We start from the raw sequence: 21,746 nt of genomic DNA on the forward strand, positions 1-21,746 counted from the left end.
ATCAATTATAGTGCCCAAGTACTTGTATGACTCAACAATTTCCACCTCCTGACCATTAATCTTAGCGTTGACCGGGTTGGAGGGATTATGTCTAGAGTCAATACACATGTCCTTGGTCTTAATCACATTTAATTCCAAAAAGGCTTCCTGACACCACTTGGAGAAATAATCTATGACAGAACCATGGGACATTTCATTCTCCTTCAGCGGGCTCACTATCACCGTGTCGTCTGCAAATTTTACAATGTGATGATTTTTGAACTCACTGCGGCAGTCATTAGTGTACAGGATGTATAGGGGAGGCGAGAGGACGCAGCCCTGAGGGGAGCCGGTTGATGTAGAAGTCAAGCCAGAAAAGTGTCCATTCACTCTCACTCTCTGAGATCTGTTGGTGAGGAAGTCCACAATCCATCCAACAATGTTGGTGTCCAACCCAAAACGTTCCACAAGCTTCTGCACAAGCAGGTGAGGCTGTATAGTATTGAAGGCTGACGAGAAGTCTATGAACAACAGTCTGGCATGGTTCTTACAACCCTCTGAGTGACTATGAATGAAGTTAAGCAGAGTTATGGTTGCGTCCTGAACCCCCCTGTTGGTTTGATATGCAAACTGTAACGGGTCGAGAAGACGCTCCGTCCTGTCCAGAAGTTCCTTTTTAATCAGTTTTTCAAATGACTTCATAAGAAGAGAGGTTAAAGCTACAGGCCTATAGTCATTCGAGGTCTTAGGGTGGCTCTTTTTTGCAATGGGAACTACTGTAGATTGTTTCCATAGATTGGGGACCTTTTGATGACAGATTGACATATTAAAAATATATTTGAACAGCACAGCGGGACAGCAGACGGCTACTAATGTTATCAGGGCCAGGACTTGTTCGAACTTTACAGTGTTTAAAAGCATTCACCACTCTCTGTATAGAAAAGAAAGAGACAGGTCGACTAGAGCTCAGTAGGTTGTGTTTTAAAACAGCAGTTTCATTACTAAAATCACGAAAAGCCATCTAAAGCCCCCCTTTTCTTTGCTTTGTTATTTAAACCAGCCATTGTCCTGACACTGTCCCCGGCTGAGCCTAAATTGTTTTTGCTCAGTTTGTACCCAACCTTTTGTTTGTATCCCAATTTAGCCCTCTTAATTTCCTGTTTAATTTCCTTTTGTAGAACAGTCAACTCAGAAAGGTTACCTTGCTTGAATGCATCGTTTCTTCTGGTTAAATGGCACTTTAAAGTTTTTGGTCACCCAGGGTTTACTATGGTGGCACGGCAGCACAGTGGTTAGCGCGGTCGCCTCACAGCAAGAAGGTCCAGGGTTCGAGCTCCAGGGTAGTCCAACCTTGGTGGGTCATCACAGGTCGTCCTCTGTGTGGAGTTTGCATATTCTCCCCATGTCTGCGTGGGTTTCCTCCGGGGGCTCCTGTTTCCTCCCACAGTCCAAAGACATGTAAGTCAGGTGAATTGGCCGTACTAAATTGTCCCTAGCAATGTGTGTGTGTGTGTGTGTGTGTGAGAGAGAGAGAGAGAGAGAGAGAGAGAGAGAGAGAGAGAGAGAGAGAGAGAGAGAGAGAGAGAGAGAGAGAGAGAGAGAGAGAGCGCGAGCCCTGTGACAGCCTGGCAGTCTGTCCAGAGTGTCTCCCTGCCTGCCGCTCAATGACTGCTGGAATAGGCCCCAGCATCCCTATGACCCTGAGAGCAGGATAAGCGGTTAAGATAATGGATGGATGGGTTTACTATTAGGGACAATCTTGACTACCTTCTCAGGGATAACAATGTCCTCGCAGTATGATACCCATGAGCTGACAACTTCTGTGAGTTCATTAATGTCCCACAATGAGTCGATGAGCTCATCACACACCGTGCAGTCCACACAGCCTTGCAACAGCCTTGCTGTTATTGTGAAATGCTGCATTTGCTTTACACCAGACATAACAGGAGCCACGTCTTCCAAAAAGTTTCCCTTTTGACTGGTCTGTCCACAGAACATTATCCAAAAAGGTTTGGCAGTCATCAATGTGCTTTTTTGTAAATGTGAGACGAGCAGTAATGTATCTCTTAGTTAGCAGTGGTTTGCACCTTGCAACTCTCCCGTGAATTCAATTTTTGCCTCGTCTCTTTCTTATCGTCGAATCATGAACGATGAGCTGAGAATATAGAGGCCTGCAGTTCTTTAGATGTTGTCCTGGGTTTTTTTGTGACTTCCTGGATGAGTTGTCGCTGCGCCCTTGGATTGAATTTTGGTAGGCCGGCCACTAGGAAGATTCACCACTGTTCCAAGTTTTCTCTATGTGAAGACAACGGCTCTCGCTGTGGTTCGCTGGAGCCCGGCTCTCACTGTGGTTCGCTGGAGTCCTAGAGTCTTCGAAATGACTTTGTAACCCTTTCCAGACTGATATATCTCAACAACTTTTTTTTCTCATCTCTTCTGGAATTTATTTTGATGGCAGCATCGTGTGCTGCTTGTTGAGACCTTGCAGTACACTTCACATTGATGGTAAGGCCAGGTAGGTCATGTTTTGATTCAACAGGACTGGCAGTAATCAAGCCTGGGCGTTTCTGCTCTAATTGAATCCAATGATCAATTAAATTGGATTAATTGGTTGATTGAGTAACTGGGGGGAGACTTACTTTTTCCACACAGGGTCAGTTGGTGTTGGATAACTTTTTTCCTTAAGTAAATTAAATTATTGAACAACTGCATTTTGTGTTTAGTCAGGATCTCTTCATCTTATTTATTACCTTTTGTATAAAGATCTGAAACAAGTGTGCAAAAATAGAGGAACTCAGGAAGGGGGCTAATACTTTTTCATAGTAGCTACTGTACGTGGGTCTAACATCTAATCCTGGCATCACCCCGATAACCAGTACCATTATGGATATTAATGCATCTATATCATTGCTGTAGAACAAAGGAAGTTTGATATTGTAGCGAATTCGGGGGGACAACGCAACCACAGGAACCGCCGCGGCCGGGACGCGAACCCGTGTCGCCCGCACCGCAGGGGACATCGCTAACCGCTCGACTAAAGGGTAAGATCCGCTGGCCAGCGGCCAGCGTGTCTACTTATCCATGCACGTTACAATATGAATCAGTTCTGTCAGGTAACATTTCACTTAAACAACTGCAAATGAACAATAAAATCTCTGCAGCATTCTTAACAAGCGGGAAAAAACAAATGTAAACTACTAATAAGACCCGTTGACCCTTTAGCCGAGCGGTTAGTGATGTCGCCTTGTGGTGCAGTACACCTCGTCTCGAATCCCGCACCGAGCAAGAAAATAACCGGTTACACAAACCAAAACAAACCCCAAAATGTCAGCGCATCAGCAGTAAGTTCAAGTTATTCGTGGTATTTTGTGTATTTGGATCGGGTACCCCAAGAGATTTTACGTGAGATGTGTGAATAAATAGTGCTACAAATATCCCGTAAATCCAAACCGAAAATACGACTTGGAGTGGATAATACAGTATATTCATCTCAATATAAAATGTGGTCGGGAGTAATATGGTAGCCTGGTACATCACATTCAAAGGTAGGCGTATATAGTGTAACGCGCATGGATAAGTAGACACGCTGGCCGCTGGCTGGCGGGTTTGACCCTTTAGTCTAGCGGTTAGCGATGTCTCCTGCGGTGCGGGCGATACGGGTTCGCTTCCCGGCCGCGGCAGTTCCTGTGGTTGCGTTGTCCCCCCCCCCCCGAATTCGCTACAATATGTCCAGGCCCATGGAGCGGAAGGGTCAGGCAGACTCAAAAGTGACTGGTGGACAAGTGGATTAAATGGTTGCGTAGGCACGGGCGCAACAAAACAAAAACGTTTGCAGAGGCCATTCTAAACTTTTAAGTAGCCTGATAGATAAAGTGTGTCCTTTACCTGCTACCTGAACAATGAATAGATTGACAACGCAGTTGCCATATCCGTCTGCTCTGCGTCGGTACAGACAACTAAACACTGTTGTAGAACAGCGTTCTTGTCGGTTATTATTGTCGATTATTATTATTATTATTATTATTATTATTATTATTGTCAAGAGGTGTCCGGCTCCCATCTGAGGATTCCCGTCGGTGTTTAAGGTCACGCTGGAAATCAGATAAGTTTTCTTGAACATACCCTGATCTCAAGCTGTCGTCAGAGGCCAAAAAAAGGAGTGCTGTCCAATCAGCGTACACCTCTTTTATCTCCAAGCTAATCACATGTCTTCACGATACTATGACCCGCCCACCCACCGTCCAATCCACTAACTGGCTACTTGCGGGCCCGACTCCCTCTTCAACCTTCTGCCTACCGGAGGGGCACCTTCAACCTGCTCCGCAGTACACTGGGTACCTCAGTTTTAGAGAATTAGTGAAAACCCTGTCAGCAGAGCCACCATGTCCTTTCTGACGGTCAGCCGGCTAGCGCCTAAACTCCTCAATTCAAAGGTAAGAGGACACCAGATGTACCCGCTACCACTCTTACAGTAGAAGCGGGGGGGACGTTAGCGTCTAAGCTAACTTGGACTGGCTAGCGACGTTATCCTATCGGCGAACCGATTCACTTTCGGTAGCTAGCCAACTTTAGCCCTGCCAAGCACATTGTCGGACTTCGCTGATTAAGGGCTCTTATGGAGGAGGAAAAAAAACCCTACGTGAATCGATATGATCTCACAGTAACTTGTCTTTCCCCTTCTTCGTGACTGTATACCTGTACTTAAAACGCCTGAGTTGAATCACTTGCGAGTGTGCCCGAGTTAGCTAAGATTAGCATTTGGGAAACCTCGCCTCTTTGTGTTGGCCTGACACTACGAGAGCCTAGTCGTGTCCCTCTCAGTAGTGTTAATCTTACTTGGACGTTACTGCTTCTTATAGCTTGAACATATGTCATTAGGTATGACTGACTATTAGAGGACCATTATATCTCATTTTTTAACTATTATTCTCCAGGCAAAACAACTTTTTTGCCTGTCTTTCTCTATAACTCGTTTGACCTTCACGTGAACATTTCGTTATGTTATCTAACGTTTCATCACATAACTCCCAAATGGAATAGTACCATTTTCATTATGTTATTTAAAAACAAGCTGGTTTGTATATACGTGTAAAAAAAAACCCAATCCATACCATATAAGGAACAACACAACTCATTGTCATCTTACATTACCATAGTACTACCAGTATTTTAATTGCCCAGTAAGTGGTACTTAGGTTTACTTATTATGCTCTAAACACCCTGTTTAAATAGTACAAATTAGTGATTTACTAAGATGCCAGTCCCCTCTGACTGTATATTGTAACCTACTGTCTTACTCCAGTGACCCCCCCCCAGTCTAGACTTCTTAAACTTATTGACTCAACCTTTGCCACCCACTATGGTGGATTTTTGGGTGAATGACTGACAACATATTAAACTCAATGGTTGACACTGCTTTCTTGAACCCAAGTCGTATCTTCTCTTGTTATCAGGTTTGTAATTAAGGGAGTGAAGCATGCTCACAGTCTTGCTAACATAGTCCCTGTTATCAGCTGTAATCTGTTTGTTCAGAAGCTTTATAAGTGAGATGGCTTTAGTAGTTATTACATAACACGGCAGGGTCTGACAATCATTTGTCTTTGTTACAAGGTTTTTATGATGAGGGATTTTTGTAAAGGTGAAACTTCGTAAAAAAAATCATCATCTGATTGAGGTTCATTTAACTTTCATAGAGTAATGCCTAGCTGACATTCCTTTCCATATGTTTATGTTGAATGTGGTTTGTTTAGACAGTCAAACATGTCTTCTTTAGCACTAGAAAAAACTGGTGTAAAAATGTTACACCAAGAACTATTGAAAAGGCTCCTCCTTTTCTTAGGTTTGATTAAATAATATTTGGTTTCCATAATGCCACTTCTGATATAGCTCTTGAGGCATGTCACGGTCCTACTCATATTTTCAACACTATTTCAGCCTCCATCTGAGTTGTTTCTTAAGCTTGTTTTTTTTTTTCAATTTGCACACTGTGTTTTATGTCAAAAAGAGGACCTAAGTTTCTCCATGGAGTAATCTTGCCCTGAGACAGGTGGACACATGGAAGGACTGGTTACTGCTGCTCTACATTAAAGGCCTTGGTCTGTTACATAATCCTTCTCAGCTGAGTGTAGGCAATGTGTAACTACGAGGAAGTGAGATCATGCCTTTGTTTCTGTCGTGAACCACTAAGACCATAGTGCACTCCCCTCAGTTGTGCAGCATGGGTTGCCCGAAGTCGGAGTGGGGCCAGCTGTCTCTGTGCCCCTAAAGCTCCTCTCTCTCCTACTAACAATGCTTAAACTCTAATAGGGGTATCCATATCAAAACTGGCAGTAGCAGTCTCATCTGCTTACTGCTCCAACTCTGCTTGCAACCAAGATTACTGGCAGCAAATTCAGACACTTTCTTAACCCTAGTTACCTCATCTGTAGCTATTTTATTTGATGTAGGTGTCCTCGTGTTGTCCCGGATGAGGTGAGAATTCTAAGGCTTAGTGGCCGGTGTATCCTCAAATATAGCTGATCATTGTAGCTACAGTTTTTACCAGGGAGGAAAACCCACAGCGTGTCATGAATACAAAAAGCAACATGTATATTTCCAGATAAGTACTGTTTGAAATTATTCTCGGTGAGGGCAGCTTTTATTATGAACTTTTACATCAATTTACAAAGATCTGATTACCATAATTGCAAGTTGTGCATTATTGCACTAAAAAGGAATTGTTTTGAGAGTCATCCCTAATTTTCTATGTTTATTATTGCTTTGGTTAAAAAGGGAATTTAGGATTAGAAGTTGGACACAAATGTAACAGTCAATGTTCTTGAGAAATTATTTTGTGAAACTATTGCTGGGCAACATGGAAAATACTTTTATCATGATAATCACAGGGAATTTTACACAATATAAATATATATCACAATATATGTTTACATATACAAAAATATCATTGAAAGGGAGACTGGCATACCCTTTCTTAACACATTTCTTAACATTGGGAGTTTGAATCATAACCGAAAATAGGTGTGGTTTTAAGAATTCAAAGCTATTGGCTACTGTCTTCCTGGGTGGGTGGGGCTCGGTACTGCTGTCACTTGTTATTTACAAAAAATGTTGGATAGCGAGAGGGGAGATCCTCTGCGAGGATTAGAGTTTCGAGGAGGAGGATTTGGTGATTCAAATAACTGTTAGACAGATAGATGATAGATATTTAGATAAATAGACAGATAGATAGCTATATAGATATATAGATAGATAGCAATACATCATGGCAAGATCGATAATAAAGTCTCAGCAAAATAGCACAAACTTGAGCCAAGTAGCTAGCAGGAGGGGGTGAAAGAACGGCTTCTCCGTGGGTTTTATAGCATCTCGCTACAGATACACCCTATATGCAAATTGACTGGTGTCTACGTATCCACCGGCACAATTTGTCATTGGGCACCATCTACAGTCAATCACAGATCTCTCTCGAGTGGCCGCAGACGTGCTGTTTTGGCCACTGAATTTCTCCGTGGTCACATTCCAACTTGGAACATAGCCTATCAATAGGAATTTTCAGATTTTGATGTCAGTATCACTTTAAGAATCAAACTGAGCTTCATCACACTGGATTGTTTGGTAACGTAAAGTATAATAACAACCCAAACTTTGTAAATAATACTCCTTCAAATATTTCAAACCTCGTTTTGTAAGACATTTTAGGTGAGGTTCTTGTTTTCATTCATTTAGACTGCAAAAGTGTGGTCATATGACAATATTTTAAATTCATAAGAATTAAAATATCATTGAAAGACAAACAACATTCAATGCCTTATGTGAAACATGAATCTAATACTCCCTCATTAATAATGTGAATGGTTTCTATTTTGTATCAATATCTAATATCTATTTAAGGCATTACAGCATTTATACCTGTAATGGACCTGCATACAGACATGTTGTTTGTTCTCTAATTAAATGCAGAGTCATACAATTTGTGATTATGATGTTTGCACACTTAAAGGTTGAGGTAGGATCTGCAGTATGCTCAAGGTTATGGTGGTTAGCGCTTGGGGGTCTTGTCAATATTGTACAATTGCAAAATTAGCATAACATTTTAAGTAAAATCCCAATGCAACGGAAACTAAAGAACCCCCTAGTACATTGGTATGTTACATCTATTAGTGGATTTTCTGTGTAGCGTGAAATAAACATGTTACTACTTGATTAATGTATTTGATATACAGCAAGACCCTGTATTGAAAGATCAAAACCGCTTGTTCGCTTATTTGTCAAAATTGCCCGTCCATGCCTTTTGCCACTATGATGTGGTTGAACTAATTCCAGTTTGTCCACGAGATAGAAATAATTATTGGAATAACAACAACTCCTATGAATGTACTGCAACTACAGTTATTTATTTCAAAACACTGCTTTTTTATGTATAAAAAAAAAAAAGCTGCGCACTTCTAAACATGCCTTTTTTCGTGCAACAGAAAGGCTTAGTCTCGCAAGACCAGACCTCAGTTCCGCAACTTGAGGTGTGGTCAGTGACACGCGCACTCAGTCAAGAGTGTCTGTGCACTTATGGATTACATGGGTGCATTGGTTTTGTTCAGTCTGCTGGTGAACAAACTTCTTGCAACAAAACCAGAGCAGCAACCAAAACGAAGAACTTGCGCTAGATTTGAGGGATTTTGACATCAGACTCCCATTGTATGTGGCTCTGTTGTCCTGGTAGCACCATTTTGGAAATGACCGTTTCTAAATGTTACGCCAAGGCAACAGCCTGTGGTTGGTCGTTTTGATTGTTACTCAAAAGGTAATTTCTGGTCAAAGTAGGTGGCTCTTGAACTCGTTAAAGAACAGTCTGGATCAGACATTATGCCAATTATCAAAAGTCTGACTGCCAGGCGAGAACAGAGGATAGGCTAGGCAAATCCAGGTGAAGGCAGTGCAGCCTATATTGAAGCAGTTTTGCCATTAGAATCCATCTCAGCAAGAATTCATGACACTAAGACTAAGACAAACCTTAAAGTTTGAGTAATAGCGCATGTATATATGCCATTCAGAAAGTAAAATGGGTAGGAAGGATTTTTGCATTTTGTTCTTTTGTAAGTGGGTCTGATTGCCTCCACCAGTCATCAGGTAACTGTACTGGAGTTTGTTTTTTACACAACTTTATAGTTCATATCTGTATACGTTTTTCCTCTGAGCACTAGTGAGCCACCATCCTGCCTGTGGTCAAAACCTGATAAAAGATGAGAGGCCTAAGCAGGCTAACACACTGTTTAGTACTGGAACGGGAAAATTTTGATCTTCTCTCTTGAGATCTAGTGAATCGTGGTTTTCTCTTTATTTAACGTAAATGGTCAATTTTGCTAATGAATTGCTGTTCGAGTACATTTATGCCCCCATACTGCATATTCCATACTCTTAAATTTGCCCTTTTGGCATACACTGAGATGAGTGGGCTGATGTCAGAAGGATATAAAGTGCAATCTTTAATGCCAGCATCCACCTGTGAATAGGTTTTTCAGGTAGATCTTGGCCTCATTCCGTAAGGCTGAAATTGTGTAGCAATTGACTCAAAGAAGGGTTTGTTTAATTTACAGTAGTGACGTGCCCAAATCAACACCTCAGTCCAGTCAACATTTTTGGGGTATGAAGTGGAACAAGCTAGCGGCAGCAGAAACATACTGTTAGCAAACTTTGAAAACACAGGAATAAACGCAGATATTGGGCAGGATCACCACCAGATGACTTAGAGGTATAAAATGCATTTTTTTAATCAAATGTTAGTGTTTTTTTTTGTTGTTTTTTTTTTAGATTAAACATTAAATGTTAGTTTCTGACCTAAGTCTAAAGAGACAGTTGTTGAGGAAAATAAGTGAGTACTGTGATGGCCATCTTTAAACTCTATGTATTCAGTAGAGGAGTTCAAATGATCAAACAAGCCACTCTGCCCCAGAATCTGTAGATGTTCTTTGTTTTTTAGCGGCTTTCATTTGAAGTGTTTGCACTGTAGGGTTGGGCGATCGTTTCTGTTTTCATATTGTCCAATCGTGGCTACTCAGGATCGCCGATAGGCGATTCAGTTCCCGGTGAAATGGCAACATGAACAACTTGGGCATAGTGTCAAAGAAAAACGTAACATCTCGTATTTGAGAATATTGTGGGTTTTACCTGGTTTGTAGTAGTAGTAGTATATTTCTTAGTTTTTATTAAATTTGTTCTTGTTTAGCATTTTTCAAATTATTATTGATGTTAGATTTGAATGATTTTGAATAATCGTCTTGAGCACGGCTCAGCTCCGATGGCGCTTTGAAATAATTGAACCTTTAAGCTCTCTGCAAGCAATACAGTTAAAGTTACGTGAATAAACTCTTATAAATAAGAGTGTGAACATTTTATTTAAAATATTTAAACATTAAAAAAATCCATTACCATTGCATTGCTATTGGCAATTGAAATTGGTAATTCAGCCATTTTGCATTGTGTGCCATTGCTCACAGGGTACTGTTGGAAACTAAAACCTGCTGACCCCTGAGAAACAGGGAATAAGCTGACAGAAGAAGAAGAAACATTAAAAAATCTATTTGATAGCAATGTCTCCTGCTCAAACAGCAGCTCACTTTTAAAAGTCTGTGTATATGTGCTTGGTGCAACAATGTCACAGCTTCATGTTCCATTTAACATCATTCTTATCTTTGATATCAGAATCCAAATCATATCCATGATGTTAACTACTCTTATGGAGCGCAGAGCAAAGTTTTGCTGAGCGGGGGTATTGAGTACAGAGATGTAGGGTGTCAGATCCTTGGACTTGACTTGTCACTCGTGCTGATTAATGGGGCTCAGCGGGCGGACGTGCTGCTCCACCAGAAACATCTCTTAATGCACAGTAGGGTGCAGATTCCAGAGATTATTGTTATAACATCTTAGTTCTAATAGTAAGTTGGTTAAAGTTGCCTTAATATTGGCGTGGGAAAAACCAGTCGCCGATATACGACCCGATTGCCAATTGGCACAAGCCTGCAAGCAGTAAAAATTATTATTGAATAAAAATCCAGTATGTCCTAAGTCCTTGCAACATAGATTTCACTTGTCTGTTAAAGATAAATTGATATTTACATTTTTGAGCTGAAAACGTATTGGTTTTTCCCTAGGGTGGTTAAAATTGTTTGCTAACAAAATACAAGACTGCATGACACTAGAGTTGGGTCTAATCCAGTATTGGCATCGGGTGCCGATACTGACATAATTCAATCATTGGATCGGACTGACATTAAAGATGCACGACCGATCCAGATTCCAAAGTCTAGTGAATCATAAATATGTAATAATGCAATTTTGAGCCCATAGCCAAAATGGCCTATATATAAGTTCAGGTGGTATGAATTTTTTTGAGTGCGGGGATGTGGGACACAAGCGCTACGCTTGCCCGCATAGGGAGCAGGATGCGGACACCGCCAATTGGGGCTGAAGCAAGGGGGAGTAGTGAGGAGGCGTGGGGAGTAACGAGGTGATGGCCACGGGGAAACAAGTGAAACACCACAAAATGTAAACCTGGAGTCTCCTGAAATAGTAATTCGGAGAAAGATAACGGTCGTAGATGATATAGTAACTTGTCCAGGTTATTGTCACAACTTGATTTAATTGGTGCTTGGAGAACAAAAAAATTCAAACACCAGACAGTACACATAGACGGTACATGTGAGCAAAGGTGTCAGTGCATAGGGTCCGTGCTGTCAGGCTAGACAGGGTGTACATCACCAGACACCCTAACATCACGTTAGTCGGGAGCAACATATTTCCAGTTGGTTTTACAGATCACCACTTAGTCAGTTGTTTATATCTTTTACCGACACAATTACATAAATCTTTCTGGCATTTTAGGGCGTCTCCCTGCCTGCCGCCCAATGACTGCTGGAATAGGCTCCAGCATCCCCATGACCCTGACAGCAGGATAAGCGGTTTGGATAATGAATGGATTTCTGGCATTTTAATGTGAAATGACTACAGGATAGGTCTTTTTGTAAAAAAGTTTGAATTTTTTTGGGTAATTTGTAGAAGGGGGGGGCCACTGTTTGACTCATAAGCCAGTTAACAATATAAAGGAGTTGCCATAGCAGTTTGAACTGCCACACCTGTTTGTATGTGAAGCCTACTTAAACGACAGTTAAAATACAGTCACCTTCAGCTCCCCCACCCTCACTTCACTCTTATTTCCACCCCTTTTTCCAATTTTGGCAAAATGTGAGTGGATCAAGACAGGATTAAAATGAGTGTTTACTTACCCTTTAATCTGTGTTTTTTTTTTTTTTTTTTTTTAATGAGGTATTGGAGTGCGGTCCGTTGTCGTCCAAAATTTATTGAAGTTGATGCAATGATGTGCATAGAAACATCAGTGTGTTACTTCACAAGTGTCTTGTCTGAATTCTTATGGCGCTCACTAGCCCAACTGTTGCGTAATCAAGTTTGCCGAAGGCTAACAGTGCCGCTTATCTAGATGAAGGCCATTTTTAGAAAATGATAACATGAGTCGTGAGCCCTGAAAGGTTGTCTCAAGTACAGTTTTGAGGGGCTTTCTTGTCAGCTGCAATAGTTAAGAGAGTTGCAGTTCTGCTTGATTTTGGATTTTTTTTTTCTCTTCCTTATGTTTGTTTTTTTGTTTTTTCATTCCCCACTCAGAACGCCACCTATGTCCTTGTGGCTGCCAGACATGCCAGCACATCAACAGTGAGTTCTCAGTCTGTTTCAAGGTTGTTTCAATGCACTTCTGTTTTGACTTTAATTGTGTAACTATTAATAATCTGAACAATCCAGACAATACTGCTATTGGGTAGAAATGCAACATGCTGAGGTTTTTTTTTTTTAGCTTTTCTTCAAATAAATTACTGTTAAGATAGATGTGTAATGAATATAAGGCCTGTTAAATTGACCCTACATCAGATGAGATGGATGATTCTGTGTTTTAACAATAGCGGCCTGAACATAAGTATCACTGGTCTATTTATTTATTTATTTTTGCAGAATCTGAGGGATGTTCTGGCAGATCTTATTCCCAAAGAACAGAACAGGATCAAGAACTTCAAACAGCAGTATGGCAAAACTAACATCGGCCAGATTACTGTTGATATGGTGAGTTACTCTTTAGCCCTGTCTGTTGTAATCACTAAATATGGATGGATTTATGGATGTTGGGAATTAGTGGTCCAGCAATAAAGGATATGAATTAAGTGAGTTGTCGAGTTTTAAGTTGGAAAGTCTTGCTTTATGCTGAATTCTGAGAAGTCCTGTTCAGTGAAACCATTGGTCTAATCCATGACAGCCAAGATGAAGATTAGACAAAGCCGTTCTTTCACTTAATCCATCTGGACCTTTCTAGCTGTATTTATTGTGTCAGGTACTTCTCCTCTCAGATAGTGGTCACAGATGACGCTGCTCCATGTTTTACCAGGACAGACATTATTAGCTGAGTTACTGAAACATTTACCTTACAGTGCCCTTTCAACCTAACACAACTCTTATATACACACACACACACACACACACACATACACACCACTGCAGCTGCATTGTCATCCTGATCTGTTTATCATTCACTTCACCCCGACCTCATTTTAGTTAAAATGGCGATTTTAGATGAGTCATGTGGGTCAGTAGGTCTACTTCATGATTTACTTTGAAACAGTGATTCCGCAATGAACAGCTGTAACTCTTTTCAGCAGTTATTCTTGAGTGTAATCATACAGGTGCTCTTAAGTTATCACAAATGAGTGTATTTTCTGTCATTGGAAAAGTAAATGGCTATTGATAGCCAAGCCTGGCAACTGTTAAATTTCAATAATATTTTGTAACCAAGGGTAATTACTCACTTATGCAATAACACTTAAATAGACTACAATATGCCACTTTTATTATAATATATAAAAATACAACTTTGTGAATGAAAATTATTTTTATTGGGAATGTAATTTGTGCATGTGTTTTCGCTCATTTTCGTATCCAGGTTTATGGCGGTATGAGGGGAATGAAGGGTCTGGTGTACGAGACATCTGTGTTGGATCCTGATGAGGTGTGTATTCTAAAGGTCAAACATAAGACTGATGAGGACTTTATTGCATAATGATTTATATTCCTAACTCTTCTGTGCCAATTTTAGATAAGCCCTTATCTAGATTAAGAATAAAGGCCCTTAGCTAGATTGCATTCACATGAATTTCTGTTTCCTTACTCAAGATAAAGAGCAATAGCTTTGAATATTGATGACACTTGGCCAGAACGAGCCATCCTGCCAGGCAAATTTATTGGTAGAGTTAGGATGCTCTGTGACAGCCCGTCTACATTGTCCTAATGCAGGTATGTAAATAGGTTTTCAATGTAGTGAGTCCCTGGGGACACACAGGTGGTCATTTGAGTGGGTCTGCTGTAAAAACTACTACTACTTTCGGCTGCTCCCGTTAGGGGTCGCCACAGCGGATCATCCGTTTCCATTTCTTCCATTTCTGTCTGCAGTAAAAAATTAAAAAAAAATTTTTTTTTTAAAATCTGACAAATTGTAGTGTTAAACTCGTGTTTGATGTTATATTCATGTATGTTTTGAAAATGTATCTGAAAATTAAACAATTAAAATCCCAAATCTGAAAATATTAACAAAACAATGTTACATCATCAGGGATATACTACAAAATTCAAAGAAACAAAATGGTGTCTGTGGAAACATAATAGCACCAAAATCAATTATCAAATAAGAGTTGAGTATAACACGTATGAACAAAACACTGTTCAACTAAAAAAAAAGATGGTGTCTGCCTCACCAAAATGAATTATAATGCACTGCATTAAGCCTTAGATCATCAGTCATCATCGACATGAGTGACAGTGGCCACGTGAGTTTATTTACCAATACCAAGTTTGCAGCCTTGATTGTTGAAATATAATCTGCGGCGAGCTTGTTGCAGCTAAAATAATATGTCATTATGATTGAACATGGGATCTCCCCTGTGCAAGTTCGATGCGCATTTGTGCAGACTGTTAGAAAATGGTGACCTGTGGCGAGGTTTCTTTCATTTTTCTATGATTTCAACACATATTTGTTGTTCACAATGTAGCATTATCAGGCAAAAAATAGGGCGTGATAGCGAGTTTACTTCATCCTTTCGGATTTTAACGTGTCAGACGCAGGACGCGTATCTATTTACATCACTGCTAATGCACTTGTCACCCCACCATATTAAGACAAAACTCTTTTTAACCTGACTATATAGGTTGTGTTTGCCTAACCCTAACACCGTTTTGCATCTTTCCCTCTGATGTGGTGTACAGGGTATCCGTTTCCGGGGCTACAGCATTCCCGAGTGTCAGCAGTTGCTTCCCAAGGCCCCAGGAGGTCAGGAGCCACTGCCTGAAGGTCTCTTCTGGCTGCTGGTTACAGGACAGGTGCCCACTGAGGAGCAGGTGAGTGAATGTACAGGGGCTGGACCTCCAAGGGTGATTAAGACATTCAAAGGTGTTAAGCAGTATTGAACGGAAAATTCACCAGTTCTTAGCCTCACCACTGTCTGTCTGCGTCAGGGACAGCACATGAATAACACCTGCAATTGTTCCCGATTGTTTCTGTGTCTTTGGAGTGGCAGTGAAACTGAGTTTTTTTTTCTGTTTCCCTTCCCCCTCCCTGGAAAAACATACAGGCTTGTAGGGTTCCTAATCTGCTCTAAACACGCTGTTCAAAAAACACACACTCATTCTCTCGGCTATGCTACGTTTCCAGTGGTGGAAATGACATCCCACAACACTAGGGATGACGATACCGAAACTTGCACGTAATGTTTTCTGGTACATGAAGGTGCAAAGGGAAAGAGTCAGTGAGCAGGAAAACACCGATATCTCCGTCAGCATTGTACACTGAGCATTATATTGCTTCAGTTGACTACATCACCCATCAGTACTGATTGCATACACATAAAACCATCAGAGAAATTTCCCTTTAAGTTGTCAAAGTGTCTTTATTGTCCCTACAGGAAAATGAGTTTGCAGCCAGAATAGTAAAACTCTCACACAAAAACAAAACATACCAAGGCAGAATTGACAACAAGACATAGCGGGCAAGGAGAACCAAAGTAGTTCAAATATACAGACCAAGGAAACAAGCGATCTGCAGACAACAGATGAGTACTATCTACCATTTAACAATTGAATGGCAGTGGGGACAAAGGAAGCCTTGTATCTCTTAGTCCTAATACAGGGCGTCCTCAACTGACGACGTGAGGGTAACAGCTCAAACTCTGGCTGAAGGGGGTGACAGAAGTAACCTTTCTGAACACCTTCCTGTTATAAAGGTCAGTAAGATGGGCTTGACTTCCCCCTGAAATCTTACTAGCCCATTTGATGAGTCTATCAAGCCGTTTTTTTATTGGCCAGAGTCAAATTACCAAACCAAGCAATACAGAGTCATGATCTGGGAGGAGACATTAAATGTATGCATTTTCCTCTTTGTTGGACCTTTTTTGATGTAGAAGCAACATGAGTTTCAAAACACAGTTTGTTGTCGAGCTCAATGTCAGCACCTTTAATGCTGGTTGGTACAGGACTAGGGGGAGTCTTTCTAAAGCTGATTATCATGTCTTTAGTTTTAGACAAATTTAAGTGGAGAAAGGACTCGTCACACCAAGATTACAAAATCATCGACCTCAGGTCCATGTTATTCCTCCTCCCCTTCAAGAAGACTTAACCATCACTTAATCATCTGAAAATGTTGAATGATTTATCCGCAAGAACTGTGGAATATTACATGGATTATGTATGACTCAGTCCATGAAATTCTGTCCACTAATATGGGGATTTACTGGTAACACTAGTGTGTAATTTTTTTCTTCCTACATTCAGGCCTTCTTTTTTTTTGTGGCTTTGATAGACAGGGCTCTAAGTTCTGTCTTTGTGATAAATAATGGCTGCCATTTCCCAATGTCAACATGAGTTTGAAAGCAAATGGAAGGAAAAACAAATATTTCATGTTCTCTGTGTTCCTGTTCTCCAGGTGAACTGGCTTTCCAAAGAATGGGCCAAAAGAGCAGCTCTCCCCTCTCATGTTGTCACCATGTTGGACAATTTCCCCACAAACCTGCACCCCATGTCTCAGTTCAGTGCTGCCATCACGGCCCTGAATAGCGAGAGCAGCTTTGCACGAGCTTATTCTGAGGGTGTTCACAAGTCCAAGTACTGGGAGGTGAGTGACACCTACACACAGAAAACCCATCCCATGTTTTTTTTTATGTATCCTCCTCTAGTCATGTGCTGATGTGTCTACTTCTTCATGCTTGTTGTTCCTACTCACTGTTGTGCTGTGAGAACTTGCCTAATTATATGATGGATTAAGTTTGCAAACACGATCACAAAACATTGCCCAACCTTGTGTATCTCTTAGTTTGTCTATGAAGACTCAATGGACTTGATTGCCAAGCTGCCCTGTGTTGCTGCCAAGATCTACCGCAACTTGTATCGTGAGGGCAGCAGCATTGGAGCTATTGACTCCAACCTGGACTGGTCTCACAACTTCACCAATATGCTGGGCTACAGTGATACCCAGTTTACTGAGCTCATGAGGCTCTACCTCACCATCCACAGGTACAGCTTGACACAGGAAATTTTCAATTTGAAATAAGTTTGTCAACAATTACCTGTAGAGATGCATCGATCGAGCGGCCGGTGACCGGAATTGGCCGATTTTCAGCTTGATTGGCCGTGATTGGTGACCGGACAGTCAGTCTCAGATATATTCGATTCTGTGTGCGATGTTTATTTTCCTAGGATGACGAAGGCATGACCTTTCCTACTCTCCCTCTGATTGGCTTACTACCCTAGGCCTAACCAATCTCACTCCTCATGCCTAAATCTAACCAACCCATCCAATGAAGACAACGATTACTAGCCAATCGGAGGCAGAGTAGGGTGGGTCTTGACTTCGCCATGTGCCGCACAATTTTTCACGTCGTGCACACATCGGCACAGATGGCAACGTCACAGCCACACACACGCTTAAACATGTCATTGAAAACCATTGTTTACCAACTCATTTTCAGTTGGATTTTATTTACACAAAAAAGCTCTGTCCAGTAACCTGGAGCACTTTATTTTGAGATTTATAGATAGATAGATCCAGCACTTTATCTGTGCCCTCGTCCATAGGGTTAATGGTTGTGTCAGGAAGGGCATCTGGCATAAAATTTTGCCAAATCATACAAGACCATACCGGATCAGTCGAGGCTCCATACAAGATTGGCTGAGGCCCGGGTTAAGAACAGCTGCCATTGGTACTGTGCCCTCACAGGGTACCGATGAAAACTACAATCCACTGTGGTGACCCCTGAAAAACAGGGAACAAGCTGGAAGAAGAAGAAGATAGATAGATGTACTTTATTAATCCCCGTGGAGAAATGCATCCTCTGCATTTAACCGATCCCAACTCACACACTAGAAGGAGTGGGCAGCTGTGAAGCTAGGAGCAGTGGGCAGCCACCGTGCAGCACCCGGGGACCAAATCCAGTTCTTCTTGCCATGCCTCGGTCAGGGGCGCAGACAGGAGTATTAACCCCAACATGCGTGTCTTTGATGGTGGGAGGATAAAGGAGCACCTGGAGGAAACCCTCGCAGATGGGGAGAACATTTAGACTTCACACAGAAAGGACCTGGGATGGCCTGTGATTCAAACCCAGGACCTTCTTGCTGTGAGAGAAGGTCTTATAACCTGGTGCAGTTTTGGAGAAAATGTATAAGTTATGTATTAGTCAGTGATTTTAATTCTATATGAACATAGAATTAAAATTTCCAATATAGAAAAGTTACAAAAATGTTTGTATGCGGTCAGTTATAGGTCTTTGGGGGGGGGATCAGAATTGGCCAAAATCTTAATCGGCAAGTCAGACTTTTAAAAATCAGAATCGGCCAAGAAAATTGCGATTGGTGCATCTCTGCTTCCTATGGGGATCTATACTCTTCCCTCTCTAGGGCTTATTGTTACCAAAAGTCATAATTTTGTCAGATTCCCCCAGTTGGAATGTGATATCAATTCACTTTAAAGGGACAAGTTCTTCTGGAGTGATTGTCCTGTTAATGCAGGAGAGATGAAAAAGAAAAACCACAAGAAACTGAATTCATTACTCTACCCAAAAGCCTCATTAGCACCACCTTCATGTGGCATAAAAGACTGTAACGTTGGTGTCTGACCACATTGCTGCTAAATCGTGCTTTCAGTGCACATATGCACCCTTCAGACACAAAAGTAGGTTGCAGCATTCGGCTGCAAGCCCTGCCCCTCTCCCTTTTCAGTGACTCATAGGATTGCAATGCGCAATTGATTGACTGCCCCCTAGTGTCTTAAATATGATGTTAAAACACAATTTAAAAATTCCTCATCAGGCAGCTCTGCAAATAGTGTCTTTTATTTTCAGAATGACCAATTAGAACTATTGTTTTAAGAGATGCCTTGGATTAATTTGTCCTCTTCCTTTTTCAGTGACCATGAGGGAGGCAATGTCAGTGCCCATACCAGTCACCTGGTTGGAAGTGCCCTCTCTGACCCCTATCTATCCTTTAGTGCAGCCATGAATGGCCTGGCTGGTCCTCTGCATGGCCTGGCCAATCAGGTTTGTTCTGAGTGTGTCTCAACAAATGAGACTAATTGTGCTACCTTCTGTTACAAGGCCCCAGCTGCTTTGGTGTTTTCTGGTGCTGAAAAGTAGCACAGGGAGAAAGGTGGAATTATGTGCGATAATGGTCATGTCAGCTGCCATTGTAAATTTGGAATGAGGGCTCCATAATGATGTGTATTTCTTCATGCATCCTACAGGAGGTGTTGGTCTGGTTGACAGCACTTCAGAAGGATTTGGGTGGGGAAGTGTCTGATGAGAAGATGAGGGATTACATCTGGAACACACTCAAGTCTGGCAGGGTAAGGCTACTTAACATCTCATTGCACGTTCACCATGAATACATTTTAGAATTCCCTTTGAGAGATTTCAGGAATAACCTAGAAACTCAGGAGGTCTCCTACCCTCAGTCTGGGTTAAAAAAAATGCATTGCCACTTAATTCTTTCTATGTATGGGCTGAAACATTTGTGTGACGTGGGATTTGACCCATCTGCAGGTGGTGCCAGGCTATGGCCATGCTGTCCTGAGGAAGACTGACCCACGTTACACCTGTCAGCGTGAGTTTGCCCTGAAGCACCTGCCCAACGACCCAATGTTCAAGATGGTTGCCCAACTTTATAAGATTGTGCCCAATGTGCTGCTGGAGCAGGGCAAGGCCAAGAACCCTTGGCCCAATGTGGATGCTCACAGTGGTGTACTGCTGCAAGTAAGAGAAAGGGGCGACAGTGGTGTGTGTTTTTTTTTTCAAAGAGTCGGGGTGGGGGTTAGTACATATATTACAACAGCTTTTATTATCTAAAATCCTTTCTTGCATTAAAACTTGTAGCTGAAAATGTTTAATTAAGCAACCAGGTGTAGATTGTCATATCTTGCTTGACCTGAGACTCTCTCGCTCTCTCTCTCTCCTTGTGTGCGCAGTACTATGGAATGACTGAGATGAATTACTACACTGTGCTGTTTGGTGTATCTCGAGCCCTGGGTGTGCTGGCCCAACTGGTGTGGAGCAGAGCCCTGGGCTTCCCCTTGGAGCGCCCCAAGTCCATGAGCACAGATGGACTTATGGCACTGGTGGGGACCAAGTCAGGCTGAACAAGTTGATGGGAGTGGGGGGGGTGGTATAAAGGGGAAGGAGAAGAAAATATGTCAGATATAGGTTGACCCTTGTCCTTCCCAAACCTAGGGAAATGGGATTCAAAGAGACAGTATGCTTTTAAAGTCATTTTACAAAAAAGGGCCTTCTAAATCTTCCCACTGTTTCTGTTAAAGTTTGTTAGTTAAACACAGGGAAGTTTTTCCACCATGCCTCTGTATTTGGAAGATGCTAAAAGGCAACCGCGTACACCCTTTGTTCCTCATAGGCTGAAACCACGTAGCACCACAAGTCTGGTACCGTCACGAAGATATTTCTCTGTGATGTTGGTACTGTGCCCTGTCTATCTACGAGCACTGGACCAAAACTACAAATTGAATGAGGCGATGGCATGAAAAGGGAATGTTGGGTGGGATTTACTCATCAGTTTTATCCGCTACAAAAACAAGACTAACTAGTTGATAATCTGACAAAGTTTCTACTACTATTGACGTATGCTGTGATTTGTCTTAGAAGAAGTTGCCAAGCGCTTTTCCCCCCGCTGACAACTATTGCCCATAGTTTCATCTATGCAATGTCTCTAGTTACCATCTAACCCATCTTATCCATAGATTCCACTCCCAGTACGAACACTCCAGTTTAGGTAAAAGGTCCTTTCCAGTAAAAATAGCAAGCTCTTAATGTGTACGATCTTAAATATGGAAATCAGTTAAAAGATACTGCCCCTTTAAATCTTTGGTCTCCCCTTTCTCTCCGACTTTGGTGTCTGGTTTCCCCCCCCCAGTAGACCTCTATTACCTCTATGATCAAAATAACTACCTTGTTGAAACAATAGATATAGTCCCTTAATGTCATTGAATATGTTTTCATATTTCCAATGGGTATTGTGCTCACAGAGTGCTATGAATAGTAGTCTAGAGAACTTGAAAAAACAACTGTTCGCAGTACCAGATTGCTAAAGGGATTGAGTGAAGGATGTTGTAATTTGCTTACAGTAAATGCTTAAGAGCAAGCTTGAATAAAGATGGTCAGTCAATGGGGGGATCTTGA

The 21,746-nt window shown here is 41.6% G+C and overlaps 1 protein-coding gene across 1 annotated transcript; it reads left to right on the top strand.

Annotated features, from left to right (window-relative positions):
• The first annotated feature begins 4,255 nt into the window (after positions 1-4,255).
• Positions 4,256-21,746, top strand: cs (citrate synthase). The gene is made up of 11 exons (XM_056272789.1): positions 4,256-4,412; positions 12,649-12,696; positions 12,991-13,098; positions 13,970-14,035; positions 15,286-15,417; positions 16,997-17,185; positions 17,384-17,583; positions 19,472-19,601; positions 19,805-19,906; positions 20,103-20,312; positions 20,525-21,746. Exons 1-11 carry the CDS (start codon positions 4,362-4,364, stop codon positions 20,693-20,695), a joined length of 1,407 nt encoding a protein of 468 aa, XP_056128764.1. The 5' UTR covers positions 4,256-4,361; the 3' UTR covers positions 20,696-21,746.

The sequence above is a fragment of the Lampris incognitus genome, chromosome 2 (assembly GCF_029633865.1).
Source record: "Lampris incognitus isolate fLamInc1 chromosome 2, fLamInc1.hap2, whole genome shotgun sequence".
NCBI lineage: Eukaryota > Metazoa > Chordata > Actinopteri > Lampriformes > Lampridae > Lampris > Lampris incognitus.